The following is a 17,684-nucleotide window of genomic DNA, read 5'->3' as shown; positions in this document are numbered from 1 at the left end:
GCATCTTTTGTGTGGATTATTTTCTTATGTACTGGATCTTTCTTCATTTGTCTCATCCACAAAAGGCGCTCTAATAGATATTTTCTAATTCTTTCTGGAGTCTAGGCATAACATTGAAGTAAGCTTTCTCTTTAGCGGTATGCTGATCGAAACCACTGCTTATAAGACTTTCTTCCATTTGCTCAAAAGCTGTGTTACTTCTTTGTTTTGCTTCTTCTATTAACGGTATCCAGGGGTCGATTTCTTCTTCAGATTCTGAGTCAGACACCGTCGAACTTCCAGACTGCTGGGTGGAAGTGGTCGAGACATCATCTTGGAAATCTCTTTCTTGACTGTCCGAGTCTGTTTGAGACATGTTTCTTTCTTGTTCTCGTAGTGGACAGTAATCCCGTTCGTGTCTGCGCTGATTGTAACCGCGGCTAAAGTATCTTCCGCAAAATTGACAGCTCATTCCCTTACCACTGGAGGAGTGGGAATGCCTTGTTATCGAGCAGTAATGCAGTTTTATGAGCAAATGAGCATGTGCTCATGAGCAGTTATGAGCATGTGCTCCTCTGCTCATCGCAAAAACTGTACCCGGTTCATAGAGATTTTTTAGGCCCAAACTCCTATAGTTAAGAATGCGAGAATGTGCTCATAACTGCTCAAGAGCACATGCTCATCGGTCCATCGGCCAAAATCATGGGTACTCAATTTTTGAATATATTGATATTGATTCAGTGTCTTTTTCAACCTTTGATATAGCAACTTCAAGTGCTCGAGCTAAACACATTTTGTCAGTGTAATTAATACGAATAATTGATCGCTTGCTGATCAAGTAAATTGATCTCATATCGTTTCTTTCCGGTGCCTCCGTTGGGCATCTCAACGTTTCACAATATTAACATTTACTGAGTCGTTTAATCTGAATCCCCGATTAGATTGAATAACTCGTTCAATTTAAAATGAACTTTAATTTCTCACTAGATATAAAGTGTAAAGGGTAATTATTCACTTATTTTGATAAAGCTCTGGCACAAATTTGCAGAGGAAGGGTCACGCATGCGCAAGCGTTTACCCGGCGTTAACGTTAAGAGTAAAAATGACAAACACAATTTTATCAACAAGATTCCCATCATCAGTGTATTATTTATCGTCAATAAATCCTTGGAATATACACCTGTGCCAAACCTTTTTTATAATTTTTCCATCTGTAAATGCTTGATTATGCTATTTTTTAAAATCATGAGCGTTTATCACTTAGTACATGAATGTCTATCTTGTCAACATAGTGTTTAAAAACCCAATATTTGAGATCAACGTATCTGTGATCTACGCATGTACACCATAACTTTCGAACAAACTCTTTATTTGTAAATGTTTGTCTTTCATCAAAAACAATCTTCCATTCGTTTTCGTCTTTTACCAGCGTGGATAAGATTTTGTTTTCAAAGCTGAATAAGGTCATGTAGATAATTGGGTGCACGGCATCTTCCCCCCAATAAAAGATTAAGTCAGCTACTTTCATTTTTACAGCAAATAAAGCACTCTTTGCCTCAATTCTTGTCTATGATCCGTACGGAACGTGGTTTTCCAATTGATGCGTGTGTACTTGTGCATTTTGATTGCACTAACGCGGGGTTTTATATCGCTGAGACGCCGGGTAAACGCTTGCGCATGCGTGACCCTTCCTCTGCAAATTTGTGCCAGAGCTTTATCAAAATAAGTGAATAATTACCCTTTACACTTTATATCTAGTGAGAAATTAAAGTTCATTTTAAATTGAACGAGTTATTCAATCTAATCGGGGATTCAGATTAAACGACTCAGTAAATGTTAATATTGTGAAACGTTGAGATGCCCAACGGAGGCACCGGAAAGAAACGATATGAGATCAATTTACTTGATCAGCAAGCGATCAATTATTCGTATTAATTACACTGACAAAATGTGTTTAGCTCGAGCACTTGAAGTTGCTATATCAAAGGTTGAAAAAGACACTGAATCAATATCAATATATTCAAAAATTGAGTACCCATGATTTTGGCCGATGGACCGATGAGCATGTGCTTGAGCAGTTATGAGCACATTCTCGCATTCTTAACTATAGGAGTTTGGGCCTAAAAAATCTCTATGAACCGGGTACAGTTTTTGCGATGAGCAGAGGAGCACATGCTCATAACTGCTCATGAGCACATGCTCATTTGCTCATAAAACTGCATTACTGCTCGATAACAAGGCATTCCCACTCCTCCAGTGGTAAGGGAATGAGCTGTCAATTTTGCGGAAGATACTTTAGCCGCGGTTACAATCAGCGCAGACACGAACGGGATTACTGTCCACTACGAGAACAAGAAAGAAACATGTCTCAAACAGACTCGGACAGTCAAGAAAGAGATTTCCAAGATGATGTCTCGACCACTTCCACCCAGCAGTCTGGAAGTTCGACGGTGTCTGACTCAGAATCTGAAGAAGAAATCGACCCCTGGATACCGTTAATAGAAGAAGCAAAACAAAGAAGTAACACATCTTTTGAGCAAATGGAAGAAAGTCTTATAAGCAGTGGTTTCGATCAGCATACCGCTAAAGAGAAAGCTTACTTCAATGTTATGCCTAGACTCCAGAAAGAATTAGAAAATATCTACTTAGAGCGCCTTTTGTGGATGAGACAAATGAAGAAAGATCCAGTACATAAGAAAATAATCCACACAAAAGATGCGTTTATTCAAAATGATGATTTTGACCCAGAAGAAGCAATAGAAGCTGCAGTTGATAAGAGAAAGTTCCTCATTAAAAGGCTTTTAAACGACCACGAGATTGAAGATGTGAAAAAAAATAAAGGCAGTGATGATGATGACGATGATGATGATGAAGATTAGAATCTAAACCTAGCCAAATGGTTTACTAAACCTTTCTTAAGGAAACCATTGCAAACGAGCATCGTCGAAATGTTAACGCGTACATCAGATCAGCGTCGTATACATATACATGATCTATTTATCTGTACACGCATACAACACGCATACCGTATACAATGTTCACGTGAAATGTTAACGCGAACATCGCGTCAACGTCGTACACGTGTACATTGTTAATCTATCTGTACACGTATACATTGTTTAATTATTCAAATCCTGTATACAATGCTCACATGATATGTTAATGTATTCATTACGCATGTGATGTTGTGCAATATCAACAGTCACTTAATAAAATGCGGTTCAGTTGTACATAACCCTTGGCGATGGAGCGTGTGCAGACTCTAAAAGATCTCGTCGTTAAGACTGTACTCCTAACGTTATCGAAGACTCAGAATAACTTTGACACTGAAAAAACAAATAACTGAAAAGCTAATGTGGGTGACTGAGTTTCTGATAGATGATGAAATCCTCAAGTTTCAAAGTTGGATTCTGTACAAAACGTGAATATAATTTCGGTAGGAAGGGTAAAGGGTTCCGCGTATACTCAAACAAACCGCCTATGCGACAAAAGAAATATGGCTACTATGTGAACGTCAAAGAACCAATCGGGTACAGCGTGTACATTGGCGAAACGTCATGGCCGATGAGTTATGATAATAATTGGTGGATAGAAGTCACCGACTGCATGCTAAGACGTGATCAAATGTTTCTACTAAACTCGTTCTTATTTCCCTCAAACATTAATTTTTACTTATTGATGATCGCACATTTCATCAAAATACAACGAACCGTAAGTTTAAGTGCCTTTAGAACAATAGTTAATCGTATCCTAAATCACTATCTATTTAATAGTCGTAGAGTACCTAAATTATATTAATAAAAATTATTTCACAAACAAATCGAACTGTACCATAATTTTTCAACAAATCGAAATAATAAATAATCCATACTAAAATCTGATCTTGATTCCTATATTATACCCTATAAACACTACACACATCAAACGCATAATGTACACGTGAAACTCCCGTGTACATTTAGTATGACGTCATTGTACGCAAAATGTATCATCTATGATGTTCACGCGAAACTATCATGTATCCCCACATAATGTTCACGTGGCATCCCTATGCACACCCATTGTGACGTCATTGGCGGCATCCCTTTCATCCGTATATGGGGGGGGGGTAATCTACTTTTATTTTCTTAGTTACTCTTATTTGACTTGATAATATAATGGCGTGTGTTAGCGTCGAAACGTCGTCTTTTTAAACTTTAAATAAATATTTTATCATTGTATCTTGAGATGATGCCAAGTACATTTTTATCACAATTGTTCATATAGTAAAATGCATAACAAAACCGCTTCTTATTAGTAATTTAGTTATTGAGATTAGCTAGAGAATTCAGTTTTTGTTGCTCAGTAAGATCACCTGTTCACGATCTAATACAAAATAAGTTTTTAATGAAAAAACCAGCTATTAAGCAGGGGGTACCACAATCTATTTCTCTCTTTGCATCATTAAGTTTTTACCATTCCGAAATCTGAATACATGGCATGTATTTCAGCATGCTGAGATTGATTTGCACACAAGATAGATTTACAGGAACTTTTGCATTGTTTTAACAGCACGTTTGAACCATTTACAATCAAATTGCGTGCTTCATTGTAGTTATTATATTTATATAACGTTTATTACCAAACCAGGCAAACCTGCTGTTTTGTCAATCAAAACATGTCATTTTCGTTACTAATAATAACCGTTGCATGCTCATATTAACGAAACAATATTATTGGCCAAACGTGTCTTATTACCCCCATAACGCTATCGTTTTAAACGTAAACAAACGCGAAACATTTTGCACGCTTCAAGCTTGAACGCTCTCAAATGGCAGTAACACAACAACGCGCATTCGGAGCAGAAACACGAGAGGATATTGTAGAAATACAACTATATGGCTTTTTCGCTATTCTACAGCCTCTAATTTCTTGCAAAAAAGTTCTTAAGAGGTTTTTAAAGTAGTAAAACGCTTTAAAAAGTGCTTTATTGGTTTTCAATCCTATAGTTAAGGTATAAAGATTGCTTCATGAATCTTTTCGTCTAAGTATGTGTAACCTATAAACGTGAACATTGATTATTTGCTCTCCTATCGAAAGTTCACGCTGAAACTGTTTGTAAAAATATGATTTCTTTTATAATTTCTCTTCTTCGACTTCGTTTGGTTTCAAGCCGAATTGAATTTTATCGTCCTTGATGCTTGCCCAAACCATCATTTCGGTAGTAAAAGCCCTTCCAAAATTTCCCTGATTGTCAATCGCAGTAACACCAGCTACGTCACCTAATCTTTCTCTCATCCTGTCCAAAGCCATTACCGCAGATTCCTTTTGCGAAAAATTGAAAAAAACTAGTTGAATAGATAATTTTCCTGCCATATTGTTGCGAGTTTGGGAAGAAAATCCATAAAATGCGTCCGTAAACATGGCAGCTTCAACGTCGAATAAAAACGGTCCACAAGGAACTAATTTATATTCGACGGAAGCAGTGGCCTTTATTCATAACCTATGGAAAATTATTCTTCTTGTACATATAGGCTTGTGCGAGTGGGCGAAATTTCTGGTATGAAGTAGTTGTTAGGTGGTGCTGACATCAGCGGTGATTCTCGCTGATATAAAAACATATATACTGGATATATAAACTATACATACATACAAACCTGAGCATTCCGTCCACCCTCCATCTGGTAAACGACCTCTCTTGCTAGGGTCATTTTCATTATAGATTCTCCTAGTCCAGATGTGGTTGCTGCTCCGTGTTCATTTGCGTAACCCCCACAACCCACCAATGATGCATCACTAACACGACCTTTCATACGTCCTGCTACCCCACCTGCATGGTAATGAAAAAGCGGTCAAGTCGGTTAAACATGAAACTGGAAGTGTCGATAAGGTTTCTTGCATATTCTGAAGTTGCTTAACCACATTTGTCGGGGCAATGTTTGAAGTACGGGGGCATAAGCAATAGAAAAATATGTGCATATTCTCATATGGCATTCTATGGCAACACTGCCAATAGTGCATGAAATAAGTGAATAGCTGGTTTGACAAAACTAGTTGAAACTCTTTAAATTTTAAACCAAAATACGAATGCTTATATATTATCGAAAAGTGATTGTTTCACCTTTGCCATTGTGAAAACTTACTATTAGCTATATGTATTAAACAAAGGGGGGTTTCGTTTTAGTCCAATCAGCAAGTTTGTTTACATTTTCAGTAACCCAATCAGAATGCATAAATGTGGATAAAAAGTACAATATATACCATTTTACATGAAGTAGTTAAAATTTAGGCATTCTGATTAGATTTGCCTAAAGAATGTAAACAAATATGGCGATTAGTTCAAAACGAAATTCCTCCTTGTTTATGTATTCACACTGTGACGTTATAATGTTAACCGCATTTTTGTTGTTGTTAAATCGAAATTTTTGTTAAACCGAAACCAGCACATTTCGAACGCACATCACAAATCTGTGATTACCACTAGTTATTTCTATATTTTGATTATGGCTACAGTAATGAATACCTGTTGACGTCGCGCAAGCTAAATAACCATTGGCATCCCTTGCAACAGCTGATACTGTGTCACTCGCTGGTGTTGGAATTCCTTTGAAGCGATTACGTTCATATTTTACAAAATCTGGATATCGAATTTGCAATTTTTTCACTCCTGGGCTGATTAGTTCTTCCTGTTCGGAAATGGGAAATTCTTCTCTTTGAGCAAACTGCAAAGCACCTTCGCCACTCAAGGCGCAGTGAACTGTTTCATTCATGATCTTCTTGGCAAGTGAAACAGGATTACGGAAATTTCGTCCAGTTATCACTGCTCCTGTATAAGTGATGAATAATGTTCACAATGTTCATTGTGATTCAAAAATATAGAAACCATTACCAGCAGACAATTTTTGTAAAATACTGATAAGTGAAAAAATACTTCGTAGTACAAAATCTTGTAAACCAAATATTTAAGAAAACTAGAAAAGAAGTTTTCGGTGATATTTTGTTCTGAAGTAGTTAAGAAACAAAAAATTGTCCCATTCTTGATTAACAATGAAATTTGTTTTCTTGTCTTAAAACCAGGGGATGGTCAGGGAATGCTGCATGTTTTTTTAGTTGAAATTATTTTAAAGCCAAGTTATGATATTGTAAGAGAAACCTGATGCCTGTACCATTATTTAACGTGTTTCCATCCATGATCATAGCGTCACATTCAACTGAGCCATCGTTGTTTAATAATGATCCGTAACCAGCATCAAAATACTCGTTGTCCTCCAAGACACGGACTGCTGCTTCTACGGCATCAACTGCTGTTCCCCCGTTCTAAAACACATGCATACCCTGTTCGTAAACCATTAAAACCAATTTGAAATTTAACAGGATATGAATATAACAAGGAAGGCGAATATACTGAAAGTGAATTGTTTTCAGGTGACAGAGCCGATAATGTTCACTGATATATACGCTTTCTTGTTTTACTCATATTCATGTTTTTAAGGCCTCCACAGACTAGGGATTTGGTTGTCGATAACTATTTGTGATCGACAACTAAAAGTTATCGACTACTAAATAAGTCCAATAAAGGATATTTCACACACTGGCGCTTAAATACTGATTTAGCAACGGAAATAGCGCGGAGATTAAAAGTATTCGACAACTAAAACAGAAGTTTTCACACACTAGAAAAACGCCAAAAAATGAGGCCGTCGACAACTATTAGTCGAAAAGGGAAACTGTTTAGTTGTCGACAACTAATGATTTAGAGTTCAGTCGCCGACAACTTGCGCGACAGACTACGTTTTTAGCTGCATGTCCATAACTTTTAGTTGTCGATCACAAATAGTTGTCGACAGCGAAATCCCCAGTCTGTGAAGGCCCCAAGAAGGCTTTATTCTTGGCAATTTGTTCCTCTTAAATAGTGCATGATACTAAGAAGTACAGACTATTAACTAACTGAAATAACACCGAATGAACATTTCAGGAACATTCTCCGTTGAGCTAGGGAGCAATGCATTATTGCTGAAGTGTTGTTCCAGGTTAAAAACCCAGAGAACTTACCATTAAAATGGCATACCCTGTCTTTGCAGATTCTTTGAGTATATTTTTATACTCATCATCTGTAATGCCAAGACCTGTATCCCTGGGTCTCTGCCAGTACGCGCCCCCCTGAACAATAATCTGTGGGGTAGTCATTGCACTAAAAAGATAGAAAGTATGCGACCCCATGGGTAGAAGCAACCTCGTACCCAGGGTAATTTCGCTGTGGCGGAGGTAAAAAGACCCTGGGTACGAGGTTGGGGTAGAAGATATTCCAACCACGCACGGGTATATTATGCATGAGTACATTATTTTGGGCTCAATCTGTCCTCTTTCATGATGGCCTGCTAGTGTTTTTAACAAATAATGTTTGCAAAATTGTTTTCTAATCGTAAAAATTGTAATATTCATGCAGCTTGGAATTTAGGTTAAAGGAAAGTTAGAAAACGAAAGTGAAGCCTTTCACAAGCGTGAGAAATTAACTAACGCCGGGAATGCTTCGCTAAATCCTGAAATGATCGTAAATTTCGGCCAAACAAATTTTTAATGAAACATGTTATTTCATAGTTCCCTCAGTCTTTTTTATTAAATTGTTTTTTAATACTAATAACATTTAATTTACCGAGGTGACGAGGATATCGCTAGGTAAAAGCCGTGAGGAAGTCGAGATTGCCCTAAATGATTGCTTCGTAAAGCTGTCATTACCAAAAATTTGCGACATGATAATTTGCATTTATACTAATTTGCATTTAACTTTCAGCATAATGGCCTTCAACTTTTACTATCAAATACATATAGTAAATATACAAAACCTTAAAATGTCGTTGCCCTAGACCTTGCGCACTGTTTGCCGACCTTTGGGTCAATAGAACAGCCGTTTCCCAACGTTTTAATGATCGAATTACTTACCTTAGGTATTTCTACGTTCGGCCAACTGATTGTGAACAAATGTGTATATAGCCTTCGTATTGTTCAAGTTCCTGATAAGACTGATAATATTTTTTAAAGTGATTGCAGTGAAAATCCGAGCCGTACAGAAAAGTTTATACACAAATACGAAAGACAATATCTTTAACAACTTTTTTTGGTATATTACACGTCAATTCATCAACTACATGAATCGAAATATTCGAATCAATGTGAGCGATTTTATAAGTTCGTTGACAGAACACGGACAAAACTTTGAGCAATATATTTTTAAATTTGGCAGATTACAGAAATGCCCAAGCAAAAAAAATTGGCCACCAAAACGTTTCTGAACAGCTGCTCGACCGATCTAGAGGTCGGCAAACAGTAGGCAAGGTCTAGGTCAACGGTATTTTTAAGTTTTGTATATTTACTATATATATTTTATAGTAAATGTTGAAGGCCATAATGCTGAAAGTTAAATGCAAATTAGTATACATGCAAATTATCATGTCGCAAATTTCTGGTAATGTTGAAAAATCCCTGGATTTATTTTCAATTAATATTTCGCCTGTTTCTTTTAATTATAAGCAATGAAGTGGCTTAATTGCATATGGCTGCAAGAGATATATTCTATCACGCTTCAAGTTATATCGCGCCTGTTTCTTTTAATTATGAGCAATAAAGTGGCCTGCAAATGAATGCAAGAGATATATATATTCTATCACGCTTCAATTTAAACACAATTTCTTGGACATTGGCATGATTTCCTGGGAATCAAGATTCCAGAAACTCATCAATTTTCATTTTGTAATTCTTGGGAAATTCCTGGCAAAAAAGTCGGTACTCAAGTAGTTTTAGATGATGTGCATGAATCATTAGTTTTAGATTTTTATAAGGATATAAATTTCCAATAGATACAAATTTGGGTACTTAATTCGTGTAAAAAAAGCCGGGCAAACTACTATATTTTATAATCTGAAGCGTAATACGAGGAAAACATTCCATGAATTCGAATGATAAAATACCAAAAGCAAATTAACAGTCGCAGTATTGACAGCCAGTTAAATAACAGCCTTGTCGATCGATCGATCGTATTTGGAGTAAATAAGGCATATAACTAAGACATATACCTCTACAAACTAACACAAGATCCATGCTTTGTTTAAGCTTACCTTAATCGCCGCCTTTATAATTGCTGCCGAACAAAGCAACGATAAACAAGTCCAAAGATCACGCTGTTCTGTGAATTTGTTTATATGCATCAAAACATAGATCACATAGACGGTGGTAAGAGGAATTTAAATCTATACCTTATATCCGGGATTCCAGAAGAAATCGTAAATACTTCTTCGTGCGTAGTTTTTGTATGAGGTCAAACTTTCGATAATACAAGTCTTACTCCCGTTATGTTGCCATGCGGATTTGTAAAGTCCGTTTTGTTTAACTTCAGATCAAATTGCATTCCAGCAATCCCAATTCCATTTAAAGAACAGAGTATATCTTCCGGGTTCTATACAGGGTGTATAAAAAAAATCTGTGACACACTTAAGCCCTGTACAAACGGGCACGTTTTCCTTGCCAAGTTTTATTTGCTCGTGTATACGCGAAAAAATTGACAAGTTTTTCTTGACAAGGAGCCTTGTGCAAAGCTCGTGTATACGGCCGTCAAGGAAAACTTGACATGGAATCGCGCAGTCGAGAGCAGCGCAACAATCTTCAAACCAATCGAGCAGGTTTTTTGAAGTTTTACCATTTCTGTTTGTTTTGAGATTCGGTCGTATACTCATTTTATCATGGCTCATATATTATCCTAAAATATACATATTATTGTAAAAATTGTCAAGAAAAATTTGTCAATTTTTTCGGTACACACGAGCAAATAAAACTTTGCAAGAAAAACTTGTGGATTTTCAAATCGGGCTCAGTGGTGGTAGATTTCTGAATAAATAACCTAAATATTAATATAATCGTTGTTTCTTTCTTTAAAACAAAGAAATCAAAGGAGCCCCAATAATAATATTTGGCTTAATTTTATTCAGTAACTGTCCAATCCTGATCTGGCTAGTCACAGGTTCATATTACATTTGAATATGAAAGACATTAGAGTTTTTGTTGTCTCACGTTGGAGAAAAACACGTGTTTCTTCATGCAAAGTACACCTTGTGGAACCAGATTAACACTCGAGTATTTTTGGATAGAAATACAGTTCATCTTGTGTTCCGAAGAACACGACAACTCGACAAGTGGACATGAAAACGTTTGTAATACGATATGACAAGGAATATGAACCTGTCTTTCTGCAATGAAAGGCGATTAAATATGTCCGTTAATCTGACTATATTGGCGTTCATTGTCAACAACTTTTGGAACTGGTTTCATATTCATACATGTTTACTTTCCTTCCTTATTACTGCTTGAACACTATTCTATCATATGGAACTTATGGAAAACATTATACTCTATTTCCAATGAAAAGACAGAGACAGATTGAAAAGTAAGTGGTTTTTAAATATTTCTCGCATTCATTGGCCGTGTGTACGAGCCTAATTTATTATGTACTTTTACGGCTCGCGTTATTGTGTATCAAATTTCTGCATGGTCTGATGGTCATCGTATTTGAAGTCAGAATTTAGTCATCAGATTGACCGCTAGTCGAAGAGAGTTTTGAAAAGTCTCTTTAACGACAGGGGAGATAGATTCGTTCACGATGTACAAAGACACAGACTCTTTGACATCGCTCAAACGGCTCAATGGCCCGATTTAAACTAGAGACGGATCTCCGTCTGGACGAATCATGAATGATCCGTCTGACAGATCATTCGTCTGAGTATAAACACACGACGAACTATCTGGAAGAACTGTGTAGACCGACGAATATATCAGACGTAACAGAAAGTGGGCGGAAAATTCAAAGTTATTTATGTTTTGAAAAGAGCCGTTATGATGAATTTTTCCTAGTTCGTCCCCACCCTGTATTTATACATACAGTGTAGTTTACGAACTACTCACAAACACAATTACGAGTGTATATATAATTCAGTGCGCAGAGGTTTTTGTCCAAAGATGATTTGAAGAATAAATGATTCGGGAATATGGTCTAGTTCAGGAATTGGCCCATATTGTTCTCATTTTTAATCTGCGAGTTTTTGAACATTAAAAAATTTAGGCAATGAATCATTAAATGGTACGATATCTCGATATTGATAAAAAATTGTCATAAAAAAGCAGTTAAAAACGTAAACGTTTATACACTTATTAAAAGATAATATATACGATAAAGAAACTTTATATGTTCTACATTGCTTTAAAGTAATTAAGAAATAGGTTTGCATCTGGTCTAAATATTTTGCACTCTTCAAGCTTGAACGCATGCAAATGGCAGTAACACAACAACGCGCATTCGGAGCAGAAACACGAGGGGACATTGTAGAAATACAGCTATATGGCATTTTTCGCTATACTACAGCATATAATTTCTTGCAAAAAAGTTCTTAAGAGGTTTTTAAAGTAGTAAAACGGTATAAAAAGTGCTTTATTGGTTTTCAATCCTAGTTAAGGTATAAAGATTGCTTCATGAATCTTTTCGTCTGAGTATGTGTAACCTATAAACGTGAGTGAGCATTGATTATTTGCTCTCCTGTCGAAAGCTCACGCTGAAACTGTTTGTAAAAATATGATTTCTTTTATAATTTCTCTTCTTCGACTTCGTTTGGTTTCAAGCCAAATTGAATTTTATCGTCCTTGATGCTTGCCCAACCCATCATTTCGGTAGTTAAAGCCCTTCCAAAATTTCCCTGATTGTCAATCGCAATAACACCAGCTACGTCACCTAATCTCTTTTTCATCCTGTCCAAAGCCATTACCGCAGATTCCTTTTGCGAAAAATTGAAAAAAGACAGTTGAATAGATCACTTTTCTTCCATATTGCTGCGAGTTTGGGGAGAAAATCCATAATTTGCGTCCGTAAACATGGCAGCTTCAACGTCGAATGAAGACGGTCTATAAGTAACTAATTTATATTTGACGGGAGCAGTGGCCTTTATTCATAATCTATGGAAAATTATCCTTGTACATGTAGGCTTGTGCGAGTGGGGAAATTTCTGATATGAAATAGTTGTTAGGTGGTGCTGAACATCAGCGGGGATTCGCATTGATATGAAAACATACTACATGGATATATAAACTATATATACCAATCTTGTATACAAACCTGAGCATTCCGTCCACCCTCCATCTGGTAAACGACCTCTCTTGCTAGGGTCATTTTCATTATAGATTCTCCTAGTCCAGATGTGGTTGCTGCTCCGTGTTCATTTGCGTAACCCCCACAACCCACCATTGATGCATCACTGACACGACCTCTCAATCGTCCTGCTACCCCGCCTGGAAATAAAAAAGCGCTTATTTCGGATAAACATAAAACCCAAAATGTCACCCAAAAGGTTTCTTGAATTTTTCCTGGAAGTTGGTTAACCGCATTTTCCTGGAAAAGAGCGAGAAATACTGTATTTAATAGTTCGAAAGCAACAAAATCTCGAGATATCTGTTAGGTTAACTTAGGTAGATTTCTCGTATGACATTGTTTTATTTAAATAAAAAAATACAACTCTCCTTTGTCTACTTTTGCAAAAAAATGCATTTGTTACAAAAGATAAATCACCTTTGCAATTGTGTAAAAAAAATTAGATATTCACCGCTGTGTTCTTACTCCATTTGCCATTGTATTAACTATGCTAACATTTTTAGGAATTACTTTATTTCTATATTTTTATTATGGCTACAGTAATGAATACCTGTTGACGTCGCGCAAGCTAAATAACCTTTGGCATCCCTGGCAACAGCCGATACTGTGTCACTCGCTGGTGTTGGAATTCCTTTGAAGCGATTACGTTCATATTTAACAAAATCTGCATATCGAATTTGCAACTGTTTCACTCGTGGGCTGATTAGTTCTCCCTGTTCGAAGATAGGAAATTCTTTTTCTTTTTGAGCAAACTGCAAAGCACCTTCGCCACTCAAGGCGCAGTGAACTGTTTCATTCATGATCTTCTTGGCAAGTGAAACAGGATTACGGAAATTTCGTCCAGACATCACTGCTCCTGTAGAAGTGATTAATAGTGTTCATTGTGATTCAAAAAATTCGAAACCATTACCAACAAACAATTTTTGTGAAATGCAAGAGAAAAAATACTTCGAAGTACAACAACTTGTAAACCAAATATCTAAGAGAACCGAGAAGAAGTTTCGGTGGCATTTTGTTCTCAAGTAGTTAGGAAACAAAAATTTGTTCCATTCTAGATTAACAATGAAACTTGTTTTCTTGTTTTGAAACTAGGGGACGCTGCATGTTTTTATGTTGAAATTATTTTAAAGCCAAGTTATGATATTGTAACAGAAGCCTGATGTCTATACCATTATCCAACGTGTTTCCATCCATGATCATAGCGTCGCATTCAACTTCACCGTCGTTGTTCAATAATGATCCGTAACCAGCATCAAAATGTTCGCTGTCCTCCAAAACACGGACTGCTGCTTCTACGGCATCAACTGCTGTTCCCCCGTCGCGCTAAAACACATGCATGCTCTGTACATAAACCATTAAATCCAATTTGAAATTCAACAAGATATGAATATAAAAAGAAAGGAGAATATACTGAAAGTGAATTGTTTTGTGACAGAGCCGAAAATGTACACTGATATACGCTTTCTTGTTCTATTTATATTAAGTTTTTAAGATGGTTTATTGTTCGCAATTTGTTCCTCTCAAATAGTGCATGATACCAAGAAGTACAGACTATTAAACTGAAATAACCCTCAATCAACATTTCAGGAACATTCTCGGCTAAGCTAGGGAGCAATTCATTGTTGCTGAAGTATTGTTCCAGGTTGAAAACCCAGAAAACTTACCATTAAAATAGCATACCCTGTCTTTGCAGATTCTTTGAGTATATTTTTATACTCATCATCTGAAATCTCAAGACTGGTATCCCTGGGTTTTTGCCAGTACGCGCCCCCCTGAACAATAATCTGTGGGGTAGTCATTGCACTAAAAAGATAGAAAGTATGCAACCCCATGGGTAGAAGATATTTTAACCACGCGCGGGTATATTATGCATGAGTATACGTTATTTTGGACTAAAGCTGTCTTCTTTCATGATGATCTGCTAGTGTTTTTAACAAAATAATGTTCGCAAAAAATGATCACATAATGTAGTCTAATGGTAAAAATGATGATATTCATTTGCTATACTTTTGTATTACGTGCGGAAATGTGTAACTAATAACTAATTTAGTTACACACTTCCGGCCGTAATACAAAAGTATACAAAATTCGACAACTTTGCATGGCTATATTTTCCGTAATTTACAACAATTCGCAGCCAAAATTGACAGTTTTACTAATTTTAGTAAGCTCTTTCAGAAAATATCCTTTTTATTGCCGAGGTAAGAAATTAGTCTAAAGCGCAAGTCGTCCATTCGTGTAAAAGAAAAGCCGGGCAAACTACTATATTTTTCAATCTGAAGGCGTAATACGAGGAAACATTCCATGAATTCCATTGATAAAATACCAAAAGCAAATAAACAGTAGTCGCAGCATTGACCGTCAGTTATATAACAGCCTTGCCCTTGCCGATCGATCGATCGTATTTGGAGTAAATAAGGCATATAACTAAGACATATACCTCTACAAACTAACACAAGATCCATGCTATGTCAGTTTAAGCTTACCTTAATCGCCTTTATAATTGCTGCCGAACAAAGCAACGATAAACAAGTCCAAAGATCACGCTGTTCTGTGAATTTGTTTATATGCATCAAAACATAGATCACATAGACGGTGGGAAGAGGAAATTAAATCGATACCTTATATCCGGGATTCGGCAGAAGAGATCCTAAATGCTTCTTCACGCGTAGTTTTTGTATGAAGTCAAACTTGCGATAATACAGGTCTTACTCCCGTTACGTTGGCATGCGGATTTGTAAAGTCGCGTTTTGTTTAACTTCAGATCAAATTGCATTCCAGTCATTGCAATGCCATTTAAAGAACAGAGTATATCTTCCGGGTTCTACAGGGTGTATAAAAAAAAACTGCAACACACTTAAGCCCTGTACAGACGGGCAAGTTTTCCTTGCCAAGTTTTATTTGCTCGTGTGTGTACGCGAAAAAATTGACAGGCTTTTCTTGACAAGGAGCCTAGTGCAAAAGCTATAGTCATGCCAGCTTTTCAACAAGGAAAAATTCTCGTGTGCACGGCCGTCAAGGAAAACTTGACAAGGAATTGCGCTGTAGGGAAAAGGACAACAATTTTCGAGCCAATCGAACAGGTTTTTGAAGTTTTATCATTTCTGTTTGTTTTGAGAGTCGGTTGTATACTCATTTTATCATGGCTCATATTATCCTAAAATATACACATATTATCGTAAAAGTTGTCAAAAAAAAATTGTCAATTTTTTCGCGTACACACGAGCAAATAAAACTTGTCAAATAAAACTTGTTCGTAATACACACTAGCAAGTGAACTGGTCAAGAAAACCAAAGTTAATAGAATATACATGGCCTAGAGACAACATAAAAGTACAATAGAACTTATTAACTATGTCGGGGAGCATTTATGCAAAAAATTGTTCCTTATTCGTCACGTGTCTATTTTATTTTGAACAAATAAACCAATAGTAAGGTCTGAATTAACATGTTGTTCAAGTCACGGTTGAGGAGCTAAGCCAAGCCATTGCTATTGGTTAGTTGGGCAAAAAATACAATGGACATGTGACGGATAAGGAGCCATTTTTTGCATAAACCTGCACAATAACATAGATAATGAGATGTATTGTACTTCCATCTAGTCTCCAAACCAATTATATTCTAATAACTGTGAGAAAGCTTGTGAAGGAAAACATGCCGGTCTGTACGGGGCTTAAGAGATTAATAATTCCTGGTTTCGTTTTAATCGTGAATGTCGTGGACATGCCCAGTAGCGTAGCCAGCCTGTCGATTTGTCTAGCTATGCAAATATTTTGGTGTTCATTGATTTAGTGTACATAGAAGGACTGGCTACGCCACTGAACATGCCAAGGTGGCTGATGTGACACAGATCACGCCTTGGGCACAAGTGGTTTTCAAATCAGGCTCAGTGGTGGTAGATTTCTGAATAAATAACCTAAATATTAATATAATCGTTGTTTCTTTCTTTAAAACAAAGAATTCCTTTGGATTCCAACATGAATATTTGGCTTAATTTTATTCAGTTACTGACCAATCCTGATCTGGTTGGTCACAGGTTCGTATTACATTTGAATCTGAAAGACATGAAATTTTTTGTAGTCTCACGTAGGAGAAATACACGTGTTTCTTCATGCAAAGTACACATTGTGGAGCTAGATTAACACTCGAGTATTTTTGGATAAAAATATAGTTCATCTTGTGTATCGAAGAACTCGACAAGTGGACAGGAAAATGTTTGTAATACGATATGACAAGGAATATGAACCTGTCTTTCTGCAATGAAAGGCGTTTAAATATGTCCGTTAATCTGACTATATCGGCGTTCATTGTCAACAACTTTTGGAACTGGTTTCACATTCATAACATGTTTACTTTCCTTCCTTATTACTGCTTGAACACCATTCTATCAAATGGAACTTATGGAAAACATTATACTCTATTTCCAATGAAAAGACAGAGACAGATTGAAAAGTAAGTGGATTTTAAATATTTCTCGCATTCAGGCCGTGTGTACGAGCCTAATTTATTTTGTACTTTCACGGTTACGGCTCGCGTTATTCTG

At 36.5% G+C, this 17,684-nt stretch overlaps 1 protein-coding gene across 1 annotated transcript in view; it reads right to left on the bottom strand.

Moving 5' to 3' along the window:
• Positions 1 to 4,948: 4,948 nt before the first annotated feature.
• The window catches only part of LOC114517839 (isoaspartyl peptidase/L-asparaginase-like), a 26,164-nt gene continuing 13,428 nt past the window's right edge, over positions 4,949 to 17,684 (bottom strand). Inside the window, exons 3-7 of the mRNA XM_028537665.1 lie at positions 14,806 to 14,944; positions 14,311 to 14,464; positions 6,482 to 6,784; positions 5,616 to 5,788; positions 4,949 to 5,283 (exon numbers count right to left, since the gene is read on the bottom strand). Of these exons, the coding sequence (XP_028393466.1) occupies positions 5,095 to 5,283; positions 5,616 to 5,788; positions 6,482 to 6,784; positions 14,311 to 14,464; positions 14,806 to 14,944 (958 nt within the window). The 3' untranslated portion in view covers positions 4,949 to 5,094. The remainder of the gene's footprint in view (positions 5,284 to 5,615; positions 5,789 to 6,481; positions 6,785 to 14,310; positions 14,465 to 14,805; positions 14,945 to 17,684) is intronic.

This window comes from Dendronephthya gigantea, unplaced genomic scaffold, assembly GCF_004324835.1.
Source record: "Dendronephthya gigantea isolate DGI-Jeju-01 unplaced genomic scaffold, DenGig_1.0 000009F, whole genome shotgun sequence".
In the NCBI taxonomy this organism is placed as follows: domain Eukaryota; kingdom Metazoa; phylum Cnidaria; class Anthozoa; order Malacalcyonacea; family Nephtheidae; genus Dendronephthya; species Dendronephthya gigantea.
The sequence above is the reverse complement of the archived record's forward strand: the minus strand, read 5'-3'. Positions and strand labels throughout refer to the sequence as shown.